Raw genomic sequence first — 22,572 nt, 5'->3', positions numbered from 1 at the left:
AGGATTTAACATTTACCTGGAAGAGGCAGGGCAAGCCTAAAACAAGTAGCAAGTTCATTTGTTTCCCAGTCCTGGTCCTTCTTCTACACAGCTGGTAGAACTTTAATTTTTATGATTTTTGAAAGAAACCAAGAACTGGTTAAAACAAACTCTATTCAATTGCCTAATAAGCCAACAACAAATTTTTAATTAATTTAATAATTTCTTTCATTATGGATTAGATGAAAATAGTGTTCTTTCAGCAGACATGCTCAGTTTTTCTTATTTATTAGGAACTGGTATGCATTAATAAATTTCAGTGCTCATGTTGCTGACAGAATTTCACAATTAGAAACAACTATTTTAGTAAATGGCTTACTAAATTATGGTACTTCCTAATGAAAAATGCCTATTAACAATACTGATTTTTAAAATTTTTAAAAAAGACTATTACTTTCCTGTAAAAGTCTTTGGATAGTCTTAATTTTAAGTCAGCTTGTAAAGGAAATGGAAGATATTGAACATTTCCTAATGGAGCAATTTCAATGTTTAGTTCATAATTTTATTATTGTGATTTATTATATATTGCTCTTAATTCTAGATACAATTTAAATTAATATATGCATTTTTATTTTGTGCAAAGCAGAAGGGAAATACTGCGCTACATATTGCTTCCTTGGCAGGACAGGCTGAAGTGGTCAAAGTTCTAGTTAAAGAAGGAGCTAATATTAACGCCCAGTCTCAGGTAAGTTGACATACATACATACATACATACATAATCTGAATTTTAAAAATCTAGGCCATATATTTTCAAATTATCTCAAGGTTAATTTGTGACATATGTAGTGAAGTATCCAGTTTATTCACTATGGGGATTGATTTTAACAATTGCCAACAGATGGTGTGCAGGAGCTAAATTAGCTATTTTATGAATTATACATATTAACATCAATAATATCAAAAAAATCAATGTCCAGATTACTGCATTTAAGCCATCCTTTAGAATCTGGTACTCACATACCCTTCTGCAAAAGCAGTCACCTTTTTGTAACATTCCAGGTAGCCAAATCTCTTCTAAATTTGGGGAAAATAGCTTCATAACACAATAACATCTGTAAACCTTAACTTTTTCAAAAAAAAGTTGGAAATTGGTTTATACATAGTCATATGTCTAACCAACAAGGAACTACCATTAGAAATAACCAAAGAATATTCATTAATGTACTTTCTAACTTATTGCATCTCAATCCTAGGAGGGACTAGTCCAGCACTTAATCACTATACCATACAGATTTCCATTTTCAATTTAGCAGATGTAAAATATAGATTTAAAATATAGACTTGTTATATTTTTATTCTGTCTAAAGTTTTACCGTGATAATGAGCAGTGATTATTCACAAGCCATAACTACAAGGTAGCATCTGGAATAATGCTTTCCTATCCCCCCCCCCCGCCCCCTGATATTGAGGAAGTGCCTTGGTATCTGAGACAGTAGTCTTTGATCTATTTTTGCAATTGCTGACTCATACCAGCAAAACAGAAGAGGCCTCCAAAAGGGAAAGGACAGAAAGGAACTGACAAATCTTTAAATAAAGGGACATTATAGTCAGATGAAAATTCTTAATCTGTGCATAGGGCTACTGAAGTTCATAACACTAAAGGCCCTTAAGGTACATACAGTATGCATGTTCTTTAAAGTATATGAATGCATTTCTACAAGCATCAGCATTTTTACAGCAGTAAATGTGCATTGATCATGTTCTCATGGTCAAAGCAATCTCAAGTAATACCACATGGTTGGCATTTACTTAAGAAATTGGCAGACTCATTCACATGCAATACTTTAAGAAACAAACTATGCGCACAAACAAATCTCATGCCTGAACAGCATTAGCATGGATAGTCTAAAGAGTGTCAAACTCTAAGGGCTGGGCCCTTCCCATTTCTCTGGTTTATGAGCTGTTTCAAAATGTTGGAACAGCTGGAAAGTTCATCAGGGAATGTTCATTTTAAAAGCTAAATCAGAGTTCTTACAACAAAAAACTGCATAAATTCTCAAGCCTGGATTCTGCTTAGCCTTCTTAGATGCGGGCAAGTTGCAGCCCAAGGGTCATGTGTGGCTCCCAGATTTCTTTTTGTATCATCCCTGGAATTCTCTTCAAAATTAATCAGTGGAATTTCCCCAAAATTGTCTGGGATACTTCTAAAGTTAAAATAGTGTGAGCATTTGTTCGGGGGGCAGGGTATAATTGTCCTTTTCAGGACATTGTGCCAGCAACTATACCTGGTATCCTCCATACAACATTAAGGGCTGCTCCAGGCCATCAAAACATTGGCCACTGTGGCTTAATGTAGCACTCTCTAAAGAGCCAGTCTGATGTAGTGGTTAAGGCATCAGGCTAGAAACCAGAAGACTGTGAATTCTAGTCCTGCCTTGGACATGAAGCCATCTGGATGACCTTGGGCCAGTCACTTTCTCTCAGCCGTAGGAAGGAGGCAATGGCAAACTACTTCCAAAAAAATCTTGCCAAAAATACTGCAGAGACTTCTCCAGGAGTCAACACTGACTTGAAGGCACAAAAACAAACAAACAAAATTCTCTTCTATTGAACAAACAAAACCCCACATTCTCTAGGTAGCTATATTTGTGCTAAATGATAACTAGATTTTGGTCAGGCATTTAATTTATATAGCACACTACAGTAAGCGATTCCTAGTTTGGATGCTTTCAAACTGCTGGTTTTGCTGCTCAGTCCCTAAACTATTTGTGGCTGGAATACCTGAGTGACAACTTCCATTATTTGTGAACTACTGTCTAATTTATTGTCACTCATGTTCTACCATTCATGAAGACTAGCTTAGTGGGTATTCAAGACTGGGAAATCTCACCCTAGAAACTGCTCTTCATTACTCTGTTGTAATTAGGCTTTTAAGGCTGTGTAATATTGACAGACAGGCAGAGACTTTATTTTGGTCATTGACCAATAAAAATACATTCTATAAAACAAACAAAGCAGAATTATCTCCTAACATCAATAACCATTGGCAACCATTTGTGGGCAAAGCTTACACATAATATAGCAGAATTATGCTACTTTTAGAGAAATAAATTTATCTTAGTTGCTTAACAGATAATGCAAATAAAAATTAGCAGAGTGCCCTGGAAATTTAAATTAAAGGGTGGTAATCAAGTGGTGATGAATGTCCCTGTGGAACTGACAATACAGAAGAACATGAGCCGTGGTTTCTGTGGCACTCTATGTCACACAGGCAATATTGCGTTTTGTATGGGGTTTTCCTATATTTCCCTTCCAAAACGTCTGTGGGGAGAGCATTAAATCAGGCTAGAGAGAAGGCTCTCCTGAATTTGTAATATGATATAAATACAAAACTGGTTTGGGTGCTAAGATTATATTAGCAATTATATTATGAGAAAATGCAGCAGTTTCTGTTTGGCCTTCTACTGTATATCTAAGATCCTTTGCCTTAACATTGATCTAGCTTGATCTGACTCTAAGGTTAAGATGGCATCACTGGAGAAACCATAGAGACTCCATTTCTTTTGAATAACTATTTCCCAAGAGGATTTGAAGTTATCTGCCAATGTTAGATGCGTCAGTCCACTGGGGTTGTGTAATATTTTGTCCCTTTTTAATTTTAATGTGGCTGTCAAATGTTCTATTTTTTTAAATGATGTTTCTTGATTTTATGAATTGATTTTTTAAATTGTATATTGTCTAAGCAACTTGCAGCTAAGAATGAGGTTGAAAAATAATTATATTGTATTTTTAATGAGTTTACCTGCTTTGGGGCTTAAACTGACCAAGTGCTTTTCTATACAAATACATACTTTAATGACACTTCATTAATATGCCTGTGGTCAGGTAAAGTACCCTAAAAGATCATCTGAAGCTGACTTTGACTTTGCAAATATTTATGTGTGTGTGTATTAAATGCATGTTGTGCAAGTGGGAATTAGATTTGGATTGAACAGATTTTTTGCTGGTTCATAGGCAGCAATGTTACATAATAGGAAGACTCGGTGTCTAGAACTGAAGATTCATATTATGCAAAGGTATTAAATGATGAAGGAAGTGAGAACAAAGATAGAACAAAGGAGCGTATGCCAGATACATAATTTTACTTGTTTTCTACAAAAGTATATTAATTAATGTCAACATACTTGCACAGTACCATGGAGAAATGGAAGAATAAAAAGTGGATAATTAGATGGGGTAGACACCTCAACTAACCTTTTTCCCAGAGCCTAATTAAAAAACAATGGTAAGAAACCAAACCATTTCTAATTATCTGCCTTTGCCAGGCCATTATTCCATCCCCATGGCCCCTATACAAACATTAACAGAAACATAAATATATGTTAATAACAATTCGTTAAATGTACATGCCACCTGACTCCCTGTGGGCGGTTTACAAATCGTTAAAAACATTTAAAAACACAAAACAACACACAATAAAGGAACAGAGATGGTAGAGAAAACAAACCTGGATAGGAACAAGGAAAAGGAAGAAAAGGAGCATCAGTCGTGCTTGCCAAAGGCGTGGGTGAACAGCTGCATCTTCAGGGCCCTTTGAAATACCATTGGGGGGGGGCATTTGAATTTGGGTGGGAACCTCATTCCAGAGGGCAGATGCTGCTACAGAGAAGGCGTGTTTCTGGGCTCCTGAAAGATGGCACTGTTTAATCGATGGAACCTGGAGCATGCCAACCCTGCCAGATCAAATGGACTATGCAGATACTATGGGAGTAATCAGTCTCCATGCCATTTAGGGCTTTATAGGTAGCAACCAGCACCTTGAATTGCACTTGGAAGCAAATTGGCAACCATATAATACCCATCAAAGTGGTTAATTTTTGCTTTTGGTTAAGATTTTGGAAGTGAATATGGGCCAGATTAATCCTTCTGTACCTCCTTCTTTCACTGGGGAAAGCTATGATAGATTTACTGAAGCTCAAGAAACTTGCATTTGCTTTTCATTTTCTAATGAAATAAACTTTAATTACTAACCTTTGTTTACTGTATGCCAAAACTTATATCGGAATTGCAAGATAGAAATATAAAATAGTCAATTAACTTTAATATGCATTTCAAAGAAAAACTGAATTGTATTCAGTAAAAAACCAAAACAAATCCTCACCAGGAGCATATAATGATTATTCCATTTTTTTCAGCTCATTTATTGGTAGCACTAAATGTTCTAGGCACTGCCTGTAGTCATTATAACAGATGTTCAATCCTTGAATTCTGATCCAGTTACAACTGACTTGGAAAATAAAGATAGTCTGGCTCAGATATTATATGGCAGGCATTCTGGCACATTATTATATCTTTGCAACTGAAATTTAATACCAACCCTATGTTAGGAGGAAATCAACAGGTAAATGCAGTCTGTTTTTGGAATTTACTTCCTACTGATTTAATAGTAGATTATAGCAATTTCTTCTGAATACTTTTACTGGTAACAAGTGAGCTTCCCAAAGAATGATTTTACATAATTTTTTGCATGGTGGAAATTCCTTTAGAAAGTATTCTTACTTTGCCAAATCAGTAATAAAAGAGTTCAGAGATAACAGTGATTATAAGTGAATTACATTCTCTCAGATTCTATGCTGAGAGAATAGGTCTGCTTTTGTAGTACTTAGATGTAAATATCTTTGGGGTATTATCAGTCTCCATAGCTCTTTTAAGACGGATGTAATTCAACCAGGGGCAAGAAACCTGGTGTTCTCATATGTGTGGGGCTACTCAAATATGGCCATTACTTAGGGTGAAGATATATCTAAACATAACTAAATAGTGTTAAAAATGGTTGTTGCCTGATGCAGAATTAGAATTCATAGCTTATGGGTATATACATAATGTTTCTATGTATGTATGTATGCATGTGGATGGATGGATGGATGGATGGATGGATGGATGGATGGATGGATGGATGGATAGAGATAGAGATAGAGATAGAGATAGAGATAGAGATAGAGATAGAGATAGAGAGATAGAGAGAGAGATAGAGAGAGAGATAGAGAGAGAGATAGAGAGAGAAATAGAGAGATAGATAGATAGATAGATAGATAGATAGATAGATAGATAGATAGATAGATAGATATTCTGTGTACAAATGTGCAGAATTCATGATATTTTAAAATTGAGATTAGCTTCTGAACAAAATATTACTCCAAGGAGTGGAATAGATGTTATTTATGAAATTATTTGGTTAGTTTGGTTCTATGTACTTTGAACTTAATGGTTGCTGCTCAGGATTTGGTAGTAAAATGTTTGAGTACATCCTGGGCTTGCTGTGTTCTCATATTTGAAACTATTTGAACTCCAGTCTGGTTGGCAAATACATTTTCTTTGTATGAGTGTTTTTAATTGACATTTTATATATTAAAAATTTAATGAATGTCTGTGTAAGTCTGTGTCTTTTTATGGTGCATTAAAGGGAGATTCACTTCATATCACACATTTTGTGACTGGTAGATGATTTTTTAATAGAGCTCATATGGTAGCTAAAAATGAAATGGCATGACAAACAGGATTTGTTTAATGATGCATTTTGATTACCATAATGTTATACATTTCCATGCAATGCATGGTGACCTCAAAACACAAGTGAAGAACTGTGCAATAATCCTGAAACAAAAATAGCAAGGCTGCTTGTTCAAAAACCATAATACCAAAATCTATTAAGCTGTTCTGAATTCTTATGTTATATGCTCTGTACACAGTGAATAATTTTTAAATATAACGTGCAAAGTACTGTGTCTATATAACTTAATGAGATGCTCTCAAAACCAATAAAAATGTGTATAGCATATATTGCTTTGACGTTTTCTTCTTGGATGAATTAACCAAAAAGGAATGAAAATTACTTATTTTCTATTTTTAATTAATTATATGCTTCAGTGTCACTTTCAAAGATATGCAGAAAATGCAAGCAACAATTGCTATGTTAATAGCTTGCTCAGAACTGTATTTTGTAATTTGTGGCATTATAAGAATTAAACCTGATGGCAGTTAGGATAAATTTTATTACTTGAAATTCTTGCAAAGCTTTCCTTGAAAATCTGAATCTTACATTCCTCTTAAATCCTTTGTTCACATCTGTCTCCTGATCAGGATATCCAGTTGTAAAAGCTCTTTTGTGGTCCTATTATAATTAACAAGGCTTTACTTATATTATAATGCCATGGAATATAAATTGAGGTGTTCCAGCCCATAAATCTGCCATGATTAAGGTCACTGTTTTATGGTGGACAGTGAGTTGCCTTCAATTAAATATAAGTAATAAGTAATAGATGTCTTCTTTTCTTCATAAATATTGCAACTTTTACATTATTCATTCAAAAATTCTATGTCTTGCAGTATATACTAAAGTAACTTAAGTGCTGCAGAAAGAATCTGAAGGGTATATTAAGCTTTACAAAACTACATAAAGTTTCAGAATCACTACAATCTCATTTTTCATGCTTAATGCATATTTAATAGAGCTCACAAGATATTTGTTACTTTAATAAATTAAATATTTAAAAAGGTATAAGCTTAAAAGTCATTTTGCCAAAAGAAGATCCTTGTCAGTGCCTGATATTTCTTAGAACTGAGTTGTTCAGTGAAATGTGTTGTTTGTTTTTCCTTTGGATTTTGCTTGAGTTTGCTTGACAAATCCCATTATTCTGTGTCTAATTTGGTTTGGTTTTTAATATTTATGTTTTACTATATTACTTTACTTTCCCCTAGAACGGCTTCACACCTCTATATATGGCAGCGCAGGAGAACCATATTGAAGTAGTAAAATATCTTCTGGAAAATGGAGCCAATCAGAGCACTGCTACTGAGGTACAGTATTCAGATCTCCCTCCTCCTCCTCCTCTGCTTGTCCTTTTCTTTAAAATCATGGTTCCTACTTCATCCTGATTATATGAAAACCATAAATCCATACCAATTCAGTTCTCTTTCGGGGCAAGCAGTGTTACGGAAAGTAAAGAAAATTGTAAGCCAGAGCAATTAAAATCATGATAAAGAAAAATACAGCTACATCTAGTTTATAACTCTCCATATATTTCTACCCCTGCACACCATCCTTGCTTCCACTACATCCATACCTTCAAAATTTCTAACCAAATATTGTCCCAACTCTTTTGATACTACAGTGTGGTTGTAACATTTCCCATTGCTGAAGTGTTCATCCATGAATAAATTTATTTACAAAACAATCTTCTACCTTTAATATTTGTGTAATGTGAAGTAATCCCTTACCAATTTCTTCACTTGTCACCTTTCTTGGTATGGAGTAAACCCACTACAGCGTATTCAAGATAGTATGGTATTTAATAAAGGAGCCAAGGTTGCCTTTGTTAACAGCTGTTTTGCTATCTTTTCATTTGGTGGATACTATTGCACTTGACGGTGGCTTCTAAAATAATCCTTTCTGCTGCTGGGATACATTGAGGTCATGTTACATTGCAGATTTTGTTGCTGGGATGGACAGTGGCCCTGCTCCCATTGCAGTTTTGCTGGATATGGAATATTGTGTGGTTGCTAAGGAACTGGACAGAAGCAACAGTGCAAATGAATGAATCACTGGTGCCTACATTTCTCTCTTTGATGACGACGATGATGATTACATATTGCATGGTTGTCTCCCCACGTATATTGATTCATTTCTCGTGAGGATATGACTTTAAAAGTGTGATCATATTATGCTAGGAATGAATAGCAGCTGTGTTATTCTATTTTAAGTCCAAGTGAGTACGTGAAACAGGATGAAATGGATAACACCTTTTCTCTGGTAGTTCTAAAACCACCTACTTTATTAACAGGCATTACTGAGTGTTTCTTGATTTGAAAGGAGCATTTCACTTCCTACCTTCTCCTACTTTAAACAACTAGGAAGAAAGCTTATAACTCCAAATCAACAATTCATTATTAGCTTTTTGTTGTCCTAACACTTCTTCTTTCGCTATATTGCATTATAATTTTGAATGTGAGTAGAAGGAAGGCTTTGCACATGGTGGCAATTGCTGGGAGGTGTGTGTATATCAAAAAAAGGCAAGTTACAGGTAGTCAAAGCAGCATTGCAATGCAAGTCACACTCCTTATGTAATTGTATTGACAAACATACAAAAGGGGTGGGGATTGCATCATGACACCACTCTGTCATGTTTGTATCTTTGACCCCACCTTGTGAGTGCCATGGCCCCTAGATCTCTGGTCCTGTTTCAATCTTCTGTTCACAGTCTCCAGAGGAAAGAGATTCATCTGAAGATGGGAGAATATCAGCATTCTTCTTTATCATTTTAAAGATTAAAAGTTTCATAAAGCACTTTGGCTTCAGCATTTTCTTACTGCCTCTATCTATGTGTCACATGGATTCCAATCATAGTCATTATTATGGTGCCTAATTCAACACTACCATGTTTTATTATATTCTCTGCTTATATTCTATGATATGCCCTTCTAGGAAACATTCCTGAACTGTCAGTATTTTAAAGTAAAGAAACCTGACAACTCTACCTTCTGTACATTTAAAATTATATTCTTAATTACAGTGATCAAATATATTTGTTCCACCTAAATGGTAAATAGAAAGACTGGTACAATATACAATTTTAGTATGTCTAATACTTTATTTTCAAATTAGGTTTAATATCTGGAGAAGTCAATAATTGAGGGTGCAGTTCAGTACAGTGAACAGAATGCTTTGATGTGGGATTCCACAAGTGAATATCTCACTCTGAATATAAAAAAATATTGCATATTGATATATGGTGCAGTTTGTGTGAGGGCCCTTGGTGCCAAAAAGGGCCATATGGATTCTGCCTTTCAGTTGTCTACTTTTAGACAACTTTTATCTAATCTTAGACTGAATGGTCTCACAAGGAACACTCTGTTTAAAATAGTAATATTACCTCAGTGATAAGCCAACCTTGATGTATCTGGTAGCCAAAAGTGAGCCTAATCCACTGAATGGAACTCAAGGCTTTTGTTCCAAGTCAGATCTGGATAGCACCACTGACTAGTTTCATGCAGCATCTCTTTTCTTTCCACTGTAACAGGATGGCTTCACTCCACTAGCAGTTGCGTTGCAGCAAGGACACAATCAGGCAGTGGCTATCCTTCTGGAGAATGACACTAAGGGGAAAGTGCGACTGCCAGCGCTGCATATCGCGGCCAGAAAAGATGACACCAAATCAGCAGCACTTCTCCTCCAGAATGATCATAATGCTGACGTTCAGTCTAAGGTAAAAATAGTTTCTTTTTTCAGGATTGGGGTGGTATCAAAGATGGGATGCTTCCAAGGATTTCTTTATCCAACAAGCAGGATAAATAAACACTTTTTTCACTGAGAGTGGAAGTGCAACCATGTGCAGCTTTTTCTATGATTCACATATTTATTCCTTTATGGTTTGTAGTGTACTTATAAAATATCTTAATGTGTAGAATAAGCATATAGCACTATAAAGGCTATTGTGGATGCTGAATCTGATATATCTAGCAAAGTCCCCCCCTTTTTTTTTACAGTGAAGTTGCAAGAAGACATGGACTTAAAGGCACAATTCATGCTTCAGATTTCTTTTCTTGCATTGACTATCTGTGGCTTTTCAATGCTTTCTGTCTTTGAAAATATAACCCAATTAATATTATAATTTAGACTCTGAAATACAAAATTTAGACTGAAATTTTGATTATCTCCCAGGGGAAAAACAACTGTTAAAGAAGTGTTGCTGTTGAGTAAGTTTTGGATTGTGGCCCATGGAAATGTGGGATTCCATACATTTACATTGGAAATTAATCATGTTTATCAGTTTTTTTTTTTCCAGTAACAAGATTGTAATTCATTTCAGTGAACAAGTTGAGTTCTCTGTCTTTCTACAAATCTGTAATATCTTTCCTCTTTTTTCCAAAACATGCTGCAACAGATGATGGTGAATAGAACAACTGAGGTACCAAAAACAACAGTTTTGTTAACCTACTCTTCCCAACCCTTTACTGATAAATGTTGCATTTCCCCCCCTTGTTCTATACAGTTCAGAGCGTATCACATTTCATTTTTAAGTAGCTACAATTGGCAGAAAGGTATACTGTCTCTTCTGTTTTTATTTTGTTTTACTTTTCGGCTTTGAGATGGCCTAGATTTTTGTATTTGTTTTTAAATAATAGAATAGGGAACTAAAAATAGTAGGCCTGCTGAGGAATTATTAAGTGCAGAACAATTGCCTGTAACATGAATTTATTTCTGTAGCAATGCAAATCCATACCAAAATATTAATCCGGACAATTGGTTTGGATTGTTTGTGGGCAAATAACATTTGTTAATTTCTGACCTTCTCTCCCTATGCACTCTTTATAATTTATCATGTTTTCAAGTTCTGGGGCAGTTTAATATACTGAAATCAGTGGCACTCTGTTCCAATTTAAAAGTATTCCCAGCTCAGGAAACACATGGCTTCTATTTTTCTTGAGGAAAAAATAGTAAAAATGTTGACAATTGGACGTTGAAAGCACTTTAAAAAAGAAGCTGCCCCTTAATTCCACAGAATTGCTTTCTGTAGACATATATGGAAATGTTAAATTTAAATGTTAAATTTGCCATAGAACAGGGTTCCTCAACCACAGCAACTGAGGCTGGCTGGGGAATTCTGGGAGTTGAAGTCCACCCATCTTAAAGTTGCTGAGGTTGAGGAACCCTGTCATAGAAGACAGATAGGGGAACATACACATGTGTAATTTATCACTCCCTGCCCCCAACTTGTCAGCCACATCCCTCACTTTATAACTGTATGGAGAGGCAACAAGTAGCATGGCAGCATTTGGTACAGTACCTGCTAAGAAGTATAAAAAAACATTTAAAAGGTTTTTTCTCAGAAAACAGAGAAAATGCGTTTCCTTGCATTTGAACTAAGAAAAAATGAATAAATAATGAATAAATAATGAAATGGACAAATAAGAAAGCCTTTTATCCTTGTACAATTAGAGTAGACCAGATTTAGGAGAATAATTCCGGTTTATAGTCCTCAGAATTTTAGCTAAGTATTGTCTTATGGAAAAAAGAATTGGATATTCTGATTAGGACTGGTTTATTTTTGCAGAGTGGCTTCACACCTTTGCACATAGCAGCACATTATGGAAACGTCAATGTAGCGACACTTCTACTCAACCGAGGAGCTGTTGTAGACTTCACAGCAAGGGTATGCATTGTCATCTTCTGCACATAGAAATAACAGTGAATTGTCAAGTAAATTTTCTTTAAATATTCATATTGAAAAGGAAAGAAAAAATATTTGAAAAGAAACAGTAAATCGGTCCCATTCACAGATTTGTTCTAAATATTTATTTAAAGGCAATGATTATTCATTTTCCCCCACAGAAATGTTATTTTTCATATATTGTAGTTTACTGTAATGTATTCATTGTATTTTTACAGGGTACCACTATAAGTGGACAAAAAAATATCAAGAATCTAAAAGTAATATAATATGCATATTGTTTCATTTTTAAATAGTCAATATTTAAGTTAAGAATGGTTATGAATTGGGCATTCCAGAAAAAATGTATGGTAGCAAAAACCTTATGTCTATTACTCTGTGGCATGCTCATATCAACAGATTTTATTTTAATTCACCTACCACTCACCCTGAATCATCAAGGTATCGCTTGTTCCAGCCACATAGCTATCACATGAAGATGGAAACAGACTTTGGCACGCATATTCTTATGAACGTCTTATGAAAGCTTCCTTAAACTTTTCCAGATATGCCAAAGCACAACTATAACCATTTTCATTAGCTGCCTAGAAATAGTGTCAGTTACAATCTAACACATCTGAAGACAGTAGATTGGGAAAGTTTGCTTTATTAACCCTGTTTTCCCACATAGATCTTCATATGGATCACCCTAATCCTCATGTTGGCGTCACTTCCTAATTTTATTTGTTCTCTTATCATTCTAAACTATACAGTGATTGGTTTGTGTTAGATCAGCACAAGTCTGAATCCACTAAGGCTTATCTTTATCTAGAATGCTATGTTTTGAGGGAAAAAAATCCTATTCTTGATTTATTTCTATGAATAAATCTTTTCATGCTTATCAAATGTACCTCATTAGGGCATCAATCTGACTTACTTTTCAGCAAGAATGAAAACTTCCTTATTGCAGCAGCTCTTGGGGATTATTGAATTATATTTCAGTAATGACTGAGGCTTTTGTATTTTCTTTTTTTATATTTTGACTATTCTTCATGTATTATAAACTGTTTTGTATTTTTTAAAATATGTTAGACATTGGCCTTTAAAGAATAATACCTGAAAATAAATTTAGAAATATTTGTACAAGCTGGATGAGTATTTATATAAAGTTGGAGATGTGTGCTCATTTCTAACCTCAGTCTAATTCTTCAAGTTGTGCTTATAAAGCCTTTTTTTTTTTTTTTAACAACACCCCCCTATATAATCTGCATCTTACATATTCTTACACAGAAGTTCTCTTTGACTCAGTAGGATTAACTTTGGAGTAGATACAGTATGCACAGGATTGTGCTGTTAGTTTTTAACATCTTATAACTCATCATCTGATTACTAGCTGTCTCATAGGTTGCATGGGGTCAACTCAAATGTTTTTACCCTGCTTAATTTCTACAACTTTTAGGATTGGTTTTGTCCATATATTTAAACTACGTTTTAATCTTTTTCTTTTCCTATTTCCTACCAAGATGCCAAATTCTTACCCAATATATATGAATATGAAATTAAACAAAATCTTCAGACCTACTTAAGACATTTTAATGCTGATATTTGTTATGTTAATTGGTTTCATTGTGGCTGCGCTGATGTTTGTCTATGTAGTTAAGTACTTGATAGATTATGAATAGAGACTCACTAGGTCATTTTTGTCTTTCATGTTTGTTTGTATGCCTGCGTGTATCTGTAGCAAAACCTTTGATGTTTTGATTTTTGATGTCTTAAATATAAGTGAGTGCATTACAACACACAAATATCTAAACTCTCCATATTTAAAATTATGTCAAATGTGATAATCATGGGTTTTACCTGCATTAATCAACAGAAACATGTGGACATACATCATTGCTTTTATTACATTTAATCTAGGTTAATCTAAACCTTAATACTAAACACTAGTTATTTCTTTACACATTTAATCAATCTAAGTATACACTTAAAAGGCAAAATTATCATCCCTTTCCAGTTCTCAGAAATTATTATTATTATTATTATTATTATTATTATTATTATTATTATTTTATCATTAAATTTATGTATCTGCCCATCTTATGCTTATGATTCTGGGTGCTACACACAATTACAATTAAAAAACCCAAACAATCAAAGCAAGTAAAAACAACCATTAAAATACAATTAAAACAGTTAAAACTGTAATAAAAAAAAAACATAGGAGAGTGCATTCCAAACTTACAAACAATATAACCATTTAATGAGCTCCCTACTTCCTGGGATCCCAGGCCTGATGACAAAACTGGGTTTTAAGCACCTTCCAGAAGATCAATAGGGTTAATCTCACCTCAGGGGAATTATGTTCCAAAGGCCATGTGCCACAGCAGAAAAGGCTCTCCTCTTGGGTCCCATCAGACAAAGCTCCTTGGTAGATGGGACCTACAACATGACCCTCCTGTTGGACCTGATGGGATGAGTAGAGGCAGTCTCTCAAATAACCTCAAATAGGTGAAGTACTAAGAAGGTGGCAGCATCTAATAACCTGCAGATTATTTATTCAAGTTATTTTATACCCATTACTGATGGGCTTTTTCCAGGGCAGGTTTTAATGCCCTCCCTTCTGCAGTTATGGATGGCAGATATAAAGGAATCTCTGTAGCACTTAGGCAATGCCCTTGTGCTTCTAGCACTCAAAATCCTTGGTTATGTTTTTCTAAGATGTATGTTCTACACAGAACTGTACCCTCAGTGACTTCGGCCTCTAATGGAAAGATTGCCTGACTACCCTAATCAAGTCTTTTTTTAAATGACAGGTATTCTGAAATCACCTTCTTAATTATTAAGTTGTGTGCCTTAGTCATAAGGCTGTGACATATCCAAACAGAAGCACATTATACATTAAACTGTTGCAACGCTATTTTATATTTTTGGATAGCACTTGGGTTGTTTTAAATTATCTTGCACCAGTCCTAGACTGTAATAAAGATAGATGATGTTGAATGACCTCAGATGGTCTTGCAAAAGGCTAAACAGGGTTGGACCTGTTTAGGGCTTGATTGGGAAGCTATCAAGAAATCCCAGGGCTGGGGACTAGATTGAGAAACCAACTAAACAGGCAGTGGCAATCCACTTCTGCAGTGTTGCCTAGAAAAACTACCTGAATCTATTCATATCATCACCAGGGTCTGAACTCAACTTGAGAGCATGTTTATCTTTATTAACCTTCTGTTTATTCCAATGAAAAGCTAAACATGACACAACATGAATGCTGTTATGTTTCTAGTAGACATAATCTATGCATATAGTCAGGTTTTGACTGGCAGCCTTTATGAACCAGATAGGGCTGTTTTTGGTGTTTAATGTATTCTGTGATACATCCTTGTTTATCTTCTGTACTGTTTTGTGTCAAAATGCAAAGCCATTCCCATTGAGCGTCTCCAATCCCATCATGCTTTTGTTTGTTCTTTTCATGGTGTAGAATGGAATCACCCCACTGCATGTGGCTTCCAAAAGGGGAAACACCAACATGGTGAAGCTCTTGTTGGATCGTGGAGGGCAGATCGATGCCAAAACCAGGGTGAGTGTTTTATTCCCTGAATGTATGTTCTCATGCATTTTAATTTTTTGCTTATTTTTTAGGCAGGGGCTAGAACTCTAATCATCAAAACACATTCTTTTAGAAATCTTCATTCAGAAAGTCATTACGTAGAGGCTTGGATCCAACATTTTTTCTTTGTGAGTAGAAGGAAATTTACACTTAGTGAGGATGACATTTTATTCATGGAAGAAATCCTTCTATGTGTTTATTTCTCCTCCCATGAGTGAAAACTCCTTCTTTGAATGGATGCTCTTTCTGTTATGGCTGCATATACTTTGAAAATGAATTTTGGCCTTTTGGTAAGATAAAGTGTAGTATTTGTTCTTATCAGAAAATCATTCTGAAAAAGTGCTTCAGTACTTTTGCAAAAACCCCAGTTCTCTGTTATTCATTAAAATGGCCTGATTTTTTTCAAGCTACTGTGTGAGGCTGAAAAAAAAAAAGATGCTACTGATTGAGGAATCCAGGAATGAATGCTATTCCAATTCTTAAGCATCTTTTTTATGCTTTCATTTTCAAAGTGCACAGAACCTTGCTTTCAGTTTATAAAGGAAAACTTTGGATTAAACCTTGATCCTCAATATTTCCAGTCACCTATTTAATTTATTTCTCCATGAAATGCTTAGAATGGAACAAAACCAAATTTTTGTAGGTGATTTACTTTAGCAGTAAAACAGCACAGTTTTTTTTAAAGAATTAAATCAGCCAAAGGATGTAAAAACAGACCAATGTATAACACCACCAAACTACAATACACATCACAATAGCACATAACATGGTACAGGACCAGGTAATCTGAGGGACTGCCTCTTCCTGAGGGTATCTCCTGTCCCACCAGAGCAGATAGGGTAGGTCCCTTCCCTTAAACATTGCCATCTTGTGGGTCCTTGACAACATGCCTTTTCTGTTTCCCTGCTTTGTGGAACACCCTCCCCCTGACATCCAACAGGCCCCTACTGTTCTATCCTTCCAGAGAATACTTAAAACCTGGATCTTCCCCCAGGCATTGGGTTAGGATGAGGTCAGGGTTGGGTGAGAATGTGGGTGCACCAGGGAAGTGTGGCTGTGGTGCCAGGTTTTTCTGATTTTTAGTTTGTTTTGGTTTTAGTTTACTGTTGTTGGCTTTATATTTTCTCACTGGTTGTAAGCTACCCAGAGTTGTTTTAAGACGGGTGGCTATACAAATGTTTTAAATAAAATAAATAAATAAATAAATAATCCTGCTATACTGTTGAAATGTGAATTTACTTTAAACTCAGTTTTGGTTAAACCCTAAAACAGAGTAACAGAACTCATTGAAGATAAGGCTTGAGAAAACTGCCAAGTCTTTAAGGTTTTCCTAAAAGCTGGCAAGGAAGGAGCCTGTTAGAGTACAGGGGACAGTAAGCACTATAAGAGGTTTCTGCAGAAGAGTCTTTAATTTGTGCTACCCAGCTAAACAGCTGCTGAAAGAGGTTGAAAAAAGCAAGTAAGCCTCTACTTTTATAATGGAGATGAAAGATTTATTTAGGCAGCTGTATATGGTAGATATCAGTGACCTTTCTAATTCAAGATTCTGGGACATGGTTACAGATAGAAGTATTCTAACAGTTCTAACTTTTCTTAGTCTATTTTATTTCTTCTGCCAAACAAGGAACAATGCTAGATGAAAATATAATCTCAGATCCTACGATCTCCATAAGATTGCCCTTCTGATAAAGCTTTAAAATGGCTTCATTTAATTTATCACCCACATCAGATGGGAGTGTTGCTCTGAGCTGTCAGCACAGAGACACTGACATCTGAAAGGACTGGCATCCAATTTGCAGAAATTTAGCACTGCCTCTTCTTTGTATGCTCAGAGACATTTTTCAGTGTGGGAGATTCCAGAATTTTGGTTTTGTTTGTCAATGTCATGCCACTGTGCAATATCCTTGTGTCCAACTTTGATTCAGCTTACATCATTTTTTACCTTGCTTTGTCTACTTTGTTATGGTCATGCTTAAGTGAATAGTAATAGTAGTAGTAGTAGTAGTAGTAGTAATAATAATAATAATAATAATAATAATAATAATAATAATAATCAGCAAACAGAAGTTGTTTCGACTATGGCAAAAAAAAGCAAAGATAGTACCAATAGTAATAGGCACCTTAGGTGCAACCCCAAAACATCTGGAGCACCACTTGAACACCATTGGCATTGACAAAATCACCACCAGTCAGTTGCCAAAGGCAGCTTTACTTGGAACAACTTATATCCTGCAACGATACCTTTAACACTATCAAACCATCAAACAACAACATCTGCTTATCCCAGGTCCTTGGGAAGGACTCAACAGATAGATAAAAATGCCAAATCCAGTCTAAACATCTGGCTGACTGTGCAACCAAACCATAATAATAATTATTTACATAACTTATAAGATAAAAGCCTTAAGGCTAAAGAAAATTGAATACAATGCATGAATGGATTTTATTAATAACATGAATGCATGAATGGATTTCATTAATAACTACAGGAAAGGCAAGAAAGAAATAGTTTCATATCTGTTATCTGTGCTGCTAAGAGCCCTAAGATCCAGTGTAACTCAATCAAGTCAGCTGTAGCCAAAGGTATCCCTTGGGACAGTCAATTTTACCATGCCATCATGCAACCTTCCCTCACCCTAGCAGCCGAAACTCAGAGCTTAAATAAAACATTCTTCTTTTTATTCTGTGGCAGGAAAATACCAGGCTGCTAAGATAAAACCATAAAAAGAAAATATCAGTATCAATATACTATCATCAAGGTAAAATCTAATAAATAGTGAAAGAATGGGGACCTGGCCCTCAGAAGGGAGAAAGGAACAATGAATAGTTAAAGGAGAAAAGTTTATTTGGTCTGGGGAAAAAGGAAGGGCTGAGCAAGAAATTCAGAATAACCCTAGCTTGATTTTGTTTGGTATAAGATATGGTAGAGAGAAACTGATATGCTTTCAAAATTCCATTTTACAACTTTAGATGCACAGTAAGGCCAACATGGAGAGGTGAAGCTTACAATGCTAGGTAGCCTGATAACCATTCCTCCTAAACCACTTATATTTATCTAAGTCAACTGCAAGATAAAGCTTCATTAGTGCTGGTAGCACAAAGATTTTTCATGAAAGCAGACCTTTTGAGACCAATGACCTTTGGTACTGAAGATGAAGTTAGATCAGCACTCTGATGATTACTATGTTATAAGGCTACAGGAATTGATGGACTATCTATAGAAATATGGCAAGCAACAGAAGAAGAATCAATAAAGGTTCTAAGCAAACTGTGCCAGCAAATCTGGAGGATGACACAGTTGCCAACAGATTGGAAGAGATCAGTCTGCATACCAATACCAAAGAAAGGAGACTTAACAGTGTGTGTATTGTACAATATCCTACAAGGCCCTACATGGAAAGCTGGCTTTTAAAAAGGCTGAGAAACATGAGATGTTATTGTTGATGCATGCTGGATAATTGATAAAGCCAAAGAATACCAAAAAGAAATCAGTGTGGGCTTCTTCATGAATTATAGAAAAGCCTTTAATTGTCTCAATCATGTAAAGCTGTGGAATGTGCTTAGAAAAATGGAAATCCCAGAATATCTCACTGTCCTCATGCAATACCTATACACAAGTCAGGTCAGATCAGGTCAGGTCAGGAAGCCAAGGAGTAAAACAAGGCTGTATACTCTCCCCTTTATTTATTCAACCTATATACGGAACATATATTGAGGGAAGCTGGATTGGAAGAAGATGAGTGTGGATTTAAAAGTGGAAGAAGAAACACCAATAATCCACACTATGCTGATGACACTATGATAGCTGGAAATGTAAGGATCTGCAAGCTGTAGTAATAAAAGTCAAGGAGCACAGTGAAAAAATGTGTCTATACCTACAAAGATCAGAATCATGCAGGTAATGATTTTCCCTGTTTTTGTATCTTCCCTACTTCTAGATATAAAACACTTATTTTGTGATAAACATCTGATAATTAGTAAACATATTAAAAGCTCTGCCTGTTACATGCAAAGTTTACCTGCCCTAATGGGATTTATTACAATACTGTGGAATCTTTGCTTCCTGACCGGAGACATAAAATAAGACTGTGCCATCAAACTGGCTGGGATCTTAGCATAGACTACTTCTCTTAGCTGAGAAGCTAAGAAGTTGGCAGTGTGATTCACTCAGTTTTATCTGAACACCTCACTAATCAGAAATGGATTAAGAGATTACCTTAGGAGCTCTATTTTTGGAGCTCTTGTATGAATGAATAATATCAGGAGGTTGTCACATGGTGATAATGGTATATGTTGCTTTCTTCTGGGCTTTTGGAGTTTGTGTCTTTGAATGCATAAAAGCAAGGCATCTGACTTTTTCCAGGCTGAGGTCTGCTTAAAATGACTTTCTCTGACTTGCATGTGTTATGCTAGAGGTAAAAAAAGACATTTGCTGCTGATGGCCTGAATGTAAATAGACCTGTTTGCATAGTTCAGGACCACAATGAAGTAGGGCCCTGGAACACACAAGGAACTGTACTTGCATTCAACCAAATACAAATATGTTCTCCTTCAAACTTCTAGCTGGTGAAAGAATGGGTAAGGCTAATGTGTAAGTCCTATTTTCTACCTAGGTCGATTTCTCCACATAAGCAACTGAATATATGAACAGGCCCACAACCAATATGGCTTTCTTTTTATCTCAGGCGTCTTCTTCCTTCAGTATTATGGACTTAAGCAAGGGAACAGAATATAGTTGATTCTTGACAAGGCATATTCTTGTATTTTAGCCATTCTTTGAATGAATGTGTGAAGTATGCTGTTACAAAGTACAGTTTATTTATGTAGCATTTGGGCAAAAGTGATGTGGAATAGTTGAGGTCCTTTTGGAAATAGATAATTTACAACTGTTTTTCCACAAGGAGCCCTGCCTAGCCATTGATGCTGAAAGTGTGCTATCAACCTATTATTTCATCCAATGTTTCAGTGCATTTCCAGGATTTAGGAACTGACCTCCTTTGTTTCTGTGGTGGGAAATTCTAGCAGAATTTAAGGATACCATCCCTTAAGGATACAACATAAGACAAGCTATTGGTAATAAAGTGACATTAACATTAATGGATTTTAAGTTAGTTACAATTACAGTTACAATTTTCAGGTCTTAAGAGTAAGTAAATTATAATGTGGAGAGCTCAGTTTGCCGAACTGGTTGAATGTTGACCTACATAGATCATGACTAAGTTGGCAGAGTCTGCAAAGATAACATCCAGTACAATTTGCATATTTTTCCTTATTTCTTTGGCAGTGTAATTGTGGGTTTATTTTAAGGCCTCACTGTTCTTCTGCTTTCTCTCTCCACTGCTTATTCTTGGTAATCAAGAGCCACATAGAAAGCATGCTGTTCTCTAAATTTTCCACTGGCTGGCCTTTTGATAACCAGTATGTTTAGTGCCAGAAAAGCCTTTCAGGTGATTTGAGACAGGATCTCTTATACAAAAAAAGGACATAATGCAGGGATGGGTGTTGTGACAGCAAGTTTGTCAAAGAATGCTTCCGTGCTGCTTAGTCTTCCTTGGTTGGCATCTTTTTTCCTATTTTATGTCATTTATTTATTTAGCATCATTTCTACGGGCGTCTCTTTTGACATTCTTATTATCCTTTTTTATTGTTCCTTTCCACAATTTTTGTTATCATGGAGGTAATCTGTCTGCCTGTCTGCATTATTATATACTGCTGACTTCACTTGGTCTCCTGGTAATGTACAATTTAACCATATGCCAAAACATCAGTTAAAACCATGCCATAATAAAATAACCATAAAGTAAACAACCCTCTCTTGTGGTCAGAATCCAACCAGATAAATTATAATTTAAATTATAAATTAAAAGCTCTGAAAATCAGTTCTGTCCCCCCCCCAAAAAAAAACTACAAGGGAAGGTACTAGCTATTCCACAGGGATGGAACACAGACAGAAAAACACTGTCTTCTGGCCCTTTTCCTGAGCTCGCATGGAGGGCAGGCCCTCAGCATCCTAATTTGGAATGCTTATGCCCTGAACTGATCAACCCACACTTTCAAAAATAATTACAAATATTGCAAGGATCTCCTATAACTTCCTATCACATAGCCCAATATATCCAGACAAATTGGGCATTCCAAAAGGAGCGATGTTCTTAGTGGTCTTTTTATTCTTTTCATTGCTAATAAATTAGGGTTAACATATTTACAGTATCTTTCCTAATAGAACTCTCTCTCCTAACAGTAATTCTGTGCAAGGGTGAGAACTATTAGTAAGTGTAATATAGAGAAATACTTGTACTTTAATGCTGATTTCCTGAGTTACCTAAACTTATTAATGCCAGTTCTGCTGCTCCCTAACTGATGATGGATCATTTTTGAGAGCTTCCATATTTGAGGGAAGATAGGGCAATCATTGCCACTCCAATGAAGGTCTAATTTTGCTGCAAGATTTGTATTAGCAGTACAGGAAAATGACTCTTTGATTCCAAGATAAAAGAACCTTTGTTTCTGTTTTTGCTGTTTTTAAAGGATGGGCTGACTCCACTGCACTGTGCTGCACGAAGTGGACATGACCAAGTTGTAGAGCTTCTCCTGGAACGAGGTGCTCCACTGCTTGCCAGGACCAAGGTATGTTTATAGTTCAGACTAGTATTCTAAGGAAGTTTGATTGATATTGAAACCCATAGCAGTAAAATAAATAAAAAATAGTAAAGGAATCAATGTAATAAAATGTAATAAAATATTCTAAAATTCATGAACTCATGCTCGCATATTTAT

At 35.5% G+C, this 22,572-nt stretch overlaps 1 protein-coding gene across 24 annotated transcripts in view; it reads left to right on the top strand.

Annotated features, from left to right (window-relative positions):
- The window catches only part of ANK2 (ankyrin 2), a 304,223-nt gene that overhangs the window by 187,306 nt on the left and 94,345 nt on the right, over nucleotides 1–22,572 (top strand). For 17 of the 24 annotated variants that reach the window (XM_088132944.1, XM_088132957.1, XM_088132955.1 and 14 more), the window contains 7 exons: nucleotides 626–724; nucleotides 7,738–7,836; nucleotides 10,056–10,241; nucleotides 10,920–10,943; nucleotides 12,090–12,188; nucleotides 15,667–15,765; nucleotides 22,324–22,422. In XM_088132944.1, the coding sequence (XP_087989070.1) occupies nucleotides 626–724; nucleotides 7,738–7,836; nucleotides 10,056–10,241; nucleotides 10,920–10,943; nucleotides 12,090–12,188; nucleotides 15,667–15,765; nucleotides 22,324–22,422 (705 nt within the window). The remainder of the gene's footprint in view (nucleotides 1–625; nucleotides 725–7,737; nucleotides 7,837–10,055; nucleotides 10,242–10,919; nucleotides 10,944–12,089; nucleotides 12,189–15,666; nucleotides 15,766–22,323; nucleotides 22,423–22,572) is intronic. The other 7 variants (XM_088132958.1, XM_088132956.1, XM_088132962.1 and 4 more) reach the window with 1 other exon arrangement.

The sequence above is a fragment of the Python bivittatus genome, unplaced genomic scaffold (assembly GCF_059951505.1).
Source record: "Python bivittatus isolate LINGU-HERP-01145 unplaced genomic scaffold, Pbiv_v1 ctg000070_np1212, whole genome shotgun sequence".
In the NCBI taxonomy this organism is placed as follows: Eukaryota; Metazoa; Chordata; class Lepidosauria; order Squamata; family Pythonidae; genus Python; species Python bivittatus.
Note: the sequence above shows the minus strand (reverse complement) of the source record. Positions and strands in the feature narration are given on the sequence as shown.